This window comes from Sinocyclocheilus grahami, unplaced genomic scaffold, assembly GCF_001515645.1.
Source record: "Sinocyclocheilus grahami isolate Dianchi unplaced genomic scaffold, SAMN03320097.WGS_v1.1 scaffold1177.1, whole genome shotgun sequence".
NCBI lineage: Eukaryota > Metazoa > Chordata > Actinopteri > Cypriniformes > Cyprinidae > Sinocyclocheilus > Sinocyclocheilus grahami.
This window is the reverse complement of record NW_015506356.1, coordinates 128,896-135,864: the sequence shown is the minus strand read 5'-3', so window position 1 is coordinate 135,864 and position 6,969 is coordinate 128,896. Positions and strand designations below refer to the sequence as shown.

General features: G+C 36.9%; 1 protein-coding gene across 1 annotated transcript in view; it reads left to right on the top strand.

The window, feature by feature from the left end:
• The window catches only part of LOC107567649 (uncharacterized), a 22,052-nt gene extending 15,812 nt beyond the window's left edge, over positions 1-6,240 (top strand). Inside the window, exons 13-21 of the mRNA XM_016253358.1 lie at positions 140-258; positions 1,092-1,212; positions 1,301-1,392; positions 3,307-3,376; positions 3,470-3,625; positions 5,111-5,232; positions 5,313-5,435; positions 5,709-5,749; positions 5,848-6,240. Of these exons, the coding sequence (XP_016108844.1) occupies positions 140-258; positions 1,092-1,212; positions 1,301-1,392; positions 3,307-3,376; positions 3,470-3,625; positions 5,111-5,232; positions 5,313-5,435; positions 5,709-5,749; positions 5,848-6,017 (1,014 nt within the window). The 3' untranslated portion in view covers positions 6,018-6,240. The remainder of the gene's footprint in view (positions 1-139; positions 259-1,091; positions 1,213-1,300; positions 1,393-3,306; positions 3,377-3,469; positions 3,626-5,110; positions 5,233-5,312; positions 5,436-5,708; positions 5,750-5,847) is intronic.
• Positions 6,241-6,969: the final 729 nt, after the last annotated feature.

Here is a 6,969-nt window from a genome sequence, read left to right as displayed (position 1 = left end):
TGTGTTTACTTTTTTTTTTTTTTGAGTGAAATGTGACCTGGCTTTAGGGAGATTCATTCCTCTCATTTATCCTTATAGAAAAACTACAGTTATAATCAGTACTCTGTGTTTGATGGTGCCAGTATGACCATACTCAAAGTACATTAATGTGATGTTCAGATGGCGATATGATGCTGTGAATCCTGATTTGCTGGAACAGGAAGGGGAAGTCATAGCTGAGGTGGTGAAAGTGGTCTGGTGTAAAGGCATCATATACCGGTGAGTGCCGATTCATTTCATGTTCATAAATTAGCACCACTACCCATTGCATCATCTTAAATACCATTAATAGGCTAATAACTGTTTTAAGTTTAAAGATAAGTGGGTAAAAATATGTTTTAGCACATTAAGAACATTTTCTAGTCAAAACAAAAGTGGAATGAATGAATAAGTAATTTGGAACCCATTTTTAAGGATCAAAATAAGGCCTCTGCGAATCCAATAATATCTGACTGGAATTATGAGCACAAAATACCCTGACATATAGGAATGGAACTGAATAAGAAAAATATATTGTAAAAAATATGTTATTATATTATACAGGGCTCGCAAAATTTCAAAATCCCTGGTAGCCCTTCTGGCAGGCATTCTTCAGATTTTGGTAGACCAAAAATAGGCCTGGGTGATAAAATGGTATCGATATTTATCGACGGTACAACTTCATCGATAACCATATAAAAAATATAGTGCACGATATAGGCACGTGCTATGAGTGACACAGACAGCACACACAAACACGAACACATGCTGAATTGAGCGCTGTGCCTGCCTGTGATGAGGAGATTGTGAATAAAAATTTATATTAGTTGAATTTAAAATAAACATTTGCATTTGAATGCAAAAATGGTACAATCGAATGTTAGGAGTGCGTCAGGGAGCGTCATCAGTGGTGCGAGAGATGCGGTGATGATGATGTAAGTGACGTTGCATTTTAATGTTTTGTTAGTCTAGCCCACCAAACGCGGGCTATGTGTGTCAAACAAATACAGTCTGTTTGGGACCTAACACGGATGATGATTTCATGTTTTTTTTATTTTTTTTTTCTCCTTCAGTATAGTAGATGGAGTGATACCGATGGTAGAGATTTCACCTGGTGATGGTTCAGTCATCAGATCTAATGGAGTTCTAGCCAATTACTTCACACATCACAAAGCTGGAGCTGCTCACAGAGATGTATGACATGCTGATTTGGACTGAAAAGTTTGAGTGTATACATTTACTGCATGATTCAGAAGATGAGTTGATTTCTGTGTGTTCTCAGGCGGTGGAGTGTGTGTATTACCTGTGTGGTCTCCCACCTGATGTGCCAGGTCAGCTGTATTCTGTCCAGTCTGTTGTCACACGGGCCAGCAGGTGAGATGAGAGGTTTACAAGCATACAGCTCATATCAAAAACCAAAATCAAACAACTGTAGACAGGATTCACAGGATAGCTGATGTCAAGCTATTCCTAAAACATTGAGTATCCCATCTGTTTATAAAGGGGCAGGAGTATCATCCACCATCAAGTGAACATCAACCTTGAGCCAATGATTCACTAAATTAATTTAGAGTTCAGTCACTAGGGGGTGATAATAACACCCAAATTGTCACTCTGCAAAATATTAAAGGGGTCCTATTATGCTCTTTTACAAAGTCTTGATTTTGTTTTGGGGGTGTGCTAGAACAGGCTCTCATACTAGGTTGTCCGAAAAACACATTATTTTTCATACACTGAACAAAATTATAAACTTAACACTTTTGTTTTTGCCCCCATTTGTCATGAGCTGAACTCAAAGATCTAAGACTTTTTCTATGTACACAAAAGGTCTATTTCTCTCAAATATTGTTCACAGATCTGTCTAAATCTGTGTTAGTGAGCACTTCTCCTTTGCCGAGATAATCCATCCACCTCACAGGTGTGGCATATCAAGATGCTGATTAGACAGCATGATTATTGCACAGGTGTGCCTTAGGCTGGCCACAATAAAAGGCCACTCTAAAATGTGCAGTTTTACTGTATTGGGGGTCCGAAAACCAGTCAGTATTTGGATGGATTATCTCGGCAAAGAAGTGCTCACTAACACCGATTTAGACAGATTTGTGAACAATATTTGAGAGAAATAGTTCTTTTGTGAACATAGAAAAAGTCTTAGATCTTTGAGTTCAGCTCATGAAAAATGGGGGCAAAAACAAAAGTGTTGCATTTATAATTTTGTATTTATGTATATATTTTACATTATTAATAATTTGTTACATTTACATATAGCGCTTTTTTTTATTACAACACCTCTCTCCCCAGTCTGGCATGAACGGCTCGAATAGTTCCTGTATCAAATGAAGGCCCGCCTCCTGAAATATGAAATGTGCTGTGATTGGTTAGCTGGGCCAGTGTGTGCTGTGATTGGCACCACTCTGCGCCTGGTGGGGAAATGTCATGCCCCGCTGACATATAATGTCATCGCCTGCTGCGAGCTTCAGTGTAAATATTGCGTCAAAATCAAATCAATTTGAGCGTGATTTAAACCCGGATGATTGTAACCACTCTAAGTTCGTCTGCCCTGGGAAAGCTAGCGTGTCTCCGACATAGTGATAACACTCGTTGCCTTCTCTAGTGCAGCTCAACCAGGTCTCGTCCCATTCGTCGATCTTTGTGATATCACAAATCCCGGAAAATATGCGTTGTAGTCCAAACGAGTAATAATATTTCACAATATTACAGTTTTACTGTATTTTTGATCAAATAAATGAAGCCTTGGTGAGCATTAGAGACTTCTCTCAAAAACATAAAAAGATCTTAACAACAATCCCAATTTTTGAACGGTAGTGTATATTTTGTGTTTTCCACAAACTTGCATATGTGACCCTGGACCACAAAACTAAGTGTAAGTCTTAAGTGTAAATTTTTCGAAATTGAGATTTATACATCATCTGAAAGCTGAATAAATAAGCTTTCCATTGATGTATGGACAATATTTGGCTGAGATACAACTATTTGAAAATCTGGAATCTGAGGGTGCAAAAAAATCTACCAAATGCAGTTCTTAGCAATGCATATTACTAATAAAAAATGTTTTGATATATTTACAGTAGGAAATTTACAAAATATCTTCATGGAGCATAATCTTTACTTAATATTCTAATGATTTTTGGCATAAAAGAAAAATCTATAATTTTGACCCATACAATGTATTTTTGGCTATTGCTACAAATATACCCCAGCGACTTAAGACTGGTTGTGTGCTCCAGGGTCACATATATTAATATTTTTTTGTTTCTGTTTCGTTAGGATTTTGAAATGCTTCATCCAGGCCAGAAGCTCCCTGAGGGCCCCGCTCTCTCTTTACTGCTGGAACGAGGTGCGTGTGATTTCCCTCTGATGGATACTCGCTCTGTCCATCGTGTCCAGTGTATATGGATGTGTATGATGATAACGGTTCTGTCTCCAGCAGGCTGCGGTGTGTGATTGTGTATGTGTGGTTCAGGAGGTAATGGTGGCAGGTACGGGATATTTTAAAGCTCTCTCCGATGGGACTGTCGAGGTCTTGTTTCTGGATGGAGTTAGAGCGCAGATGATGTGGAAGTCCGACACGTATACACCTGCACAGGTACATCATGGATGTACTTCACTAGAATACAACCACACACTGACACGGGATAATATCCTATTCCTGATAGGGCTGTCAAAAAAAATTTGAATTTAAAATATTCGTTGAATTTAAAATAACATTGCATTCGAATTTTAGGTGTGCATTAAGGAGGCAGGCTTATCAGTGGCGCACGAGATGCGATGACGATGTAAGTGTCGCTGCATTATAATGTTTTTGTTAACCTATCCAGGTGAAGCCACTAGATGCGGCGCTGCTGAGTTGTTCATTAAAAATATTGTGGAAAAAGAGAACATCAATGCGGAGAAGATCTTGTTTACATCAAAACTGAAACCAAGCCGTTCACACAGAACACATATTTCGCGCATTTTCTAGAAGGACATCTATCACCGCCGCACTCGCATCTCGCACCTCGCACAAAAGAGCCGCATGTTTAGAAAGCCATGTAAAATTAATGCAAGTTTAACTTTGGGGGGAAAAAAAATACATATGTCAAGACTTTATGGCGGGTTTTTTCCCCCATCCCACTGCAACTCGTGTTTTTAAATGAATAATGTACTCTGTGTGATTGGCTTTCCGCCCTTTGTATTAAACTATGCATACATACATGATGCTGTTTTGTTTATAGTTGTTTAAGCAACTTAATTATAATTGGTTTATAAACATTACTTTAAACATTATTCACTTTTTTTCACAGATGTTATGTTATCTTATGCTTTGAATAAACGTGCATTAGTAATATTTTTCTCGATGCACCCTCAAGAGAGAATCCAAAAGCTTTTCTTCACTCTAACTGAAATTATGCATTTTAAATTTAAATATAATTTGAATTTTGATCATATTCAAGTACAAAATTCTAATTTAGTTTTTCAGCCATTTTGACAGCCCTAATTCCAGATAATGAATCAACTCACTTACTTGCACATTTATTCAGCTCTTCACCAGTTAATGAGTTGAAACATTTTGATATGCTTACAACCATTAAAATGCTAAGTTTTAAGGTGAATTAGGTTCCATTTATGTATATTCAAACTAAAATTCAACAATTTGTTTGCAGTATTGTGCAAACATGTTCACAGAAGTGCAGTGCTGCGTGGTGTTTTTCATAAATTAAAACTTTATTTTAAATAAATAAAAATTATCATTATGTAATAATATGATTGAATATTGCTGATTTATTACTATGTATAATTGAATTGTTGAACATAAATTATAATTAAATATATTTTTTATGTTCATTTAGTGGAAAAACTGTGACTTTTGAAAAACTTTTTATTTATTTATATAATTTACTTTAATTTTCCTTTTGTTATTTATTTATTGTCCCAGTCTTAATCAATCAGCATGTCACATATTCTCAAAGAAGTGTAAATTCAGTTTTGTTGGAACCAGGTCAATAAACAAAATTGTTTCAAATCCTGTAATTTTTTTTAAAGGTTATGAATTCATGATTATTTTCAATTTTTTATGTATTTGTGATGGCAGTGTGGAGAAATGGAACAGAAACTCAGGGCAGAAACCAGACCATCTTACAGGTGGTGCCAGCTCAATTTGCCAGATGGGCACCAAACTCTTGTCCAAGTTGAGACAGACCAAACTTATCAAAGGTAAAGAGATGATGTAATATTCATTACACCAGTTGCTTCTGAAAATCCTTAATTTCTTGTTTTGTCTCTTTCTCTCGCAGGTATGTGTCGGCAGTAGTGCAGTGGTGTGACTGGGTAAAGCAGACAGATCAGAGCATGAGTGCAGTGGGCGTGACTCTCTCAGACTCCGCCCATTGTGACACACCTCAGCCAATAACGTACAGGTATTAAGGAACTCTTATTCCCTGGATCATTATTTATTATTATATTCATTTGCATCACATGACCTGGAAGATGCATATCAGTCACTCTTAAAGGGATAGTTCACCTGGAAATGTCATTCAAAACAAGTATGTTTTTCCATGGAATTTTAAAATGGAGAATGAAGCTTGTTTGTTGGTGTACAAAGTTTTACACGGAAAACTTGAGTATTTATGGTGGAAAATACAATTGAGTGAACTATCTCTTCTTCATCCTGATTTCTTACATCCCTACAGGTCTGTTGTTTCTGAACTGGAAAAGATCAAGAGGTTTAACTGTATCCTTTTTGTGAGATTATGTGACTGAGTTGGTGTGGAATTTGATTATTGAGAGCAGAATGCCCTTGGGTAGATATTTCTTTAACATATCCATCAGTTTTGTTGGAGAACAGCCCCGTCCTGCGTCCGACAGGAAGATCTTTGAGCTGTGAGCGTTCTTCTGACCGACCTGAGATCAAACTCACAGAGAACTGCATCTCTGAGGCTCTGCAGAAAACCTCCAGAGCCATACAGGACATTGACACACTCTTATCAGACAGACGGTAGAACTGAATGCAGACACGTACAGCTTTCCCCAAAAAATTGTTTGCTTTTATGGAACTTATTCAGTGAAATGTAATGAGATACATGAGTCTCACTAAACCTGTCAAGAACATATCTGGGTCATATTTCACACCAAAACATAGCAAGAAACTGTTTTATTATAAATCAAATTGAAAAAAAAGTCCAGTTTTTTTTTTTAGGACGTTTAAGCACATTTAGCCCCAATTCCCATTATTTTAATACTAAGAAGTCTTTAGAAAAATAAATAAAATATAAATTAATATATATATATATATATATATATATATATATATATATATATATATATATATATATATATATATATATATATATATATATATATATATATATATATATATATATATATATATATATATATATATATTTGTCACGAATCCTGTCCATGGACTTCCGTTCAATCACCACCAGAGGTCACCCTTCCATTACATTTACTCTCGCACTAAACAAACTGTTGCATGTCACATTGCACTGATTGCGCACAGCTGTAACCAATCACACATTCACTATATAACACTCACTCAAACAACCATTCACTGCCGAGTATGGTTTAGCGGATATCACTGTTTAGCTGATAGCTACCTTACGGAGCCTGCTTAGTTTTCCTAGCCTTAGCTGAGTCTTGCTTTGTCTGTTTTCTCGTGTTCTGATCTTTGCCTGTGTACCTGGACTTATCCCTCTAGTCTCACCCTGTTGGATTACGTTCGCCGTCGATTGACCCTTGCTTGTTTACCGGATTGCCCTTGCCTTGTCTTCTCCATACCAGTTTGCCATTATCTGACCCATGCCTGTTTCTGACCACGCCTTTGAAATAAAGTTTGCAAATGGATCTGTACAGCTCACGTCTTGTCTGCCCCGTAACAGAATACTCGGCCATACAAGGATCCAGCGACTTTACCGAAGGACATTGGCCAGG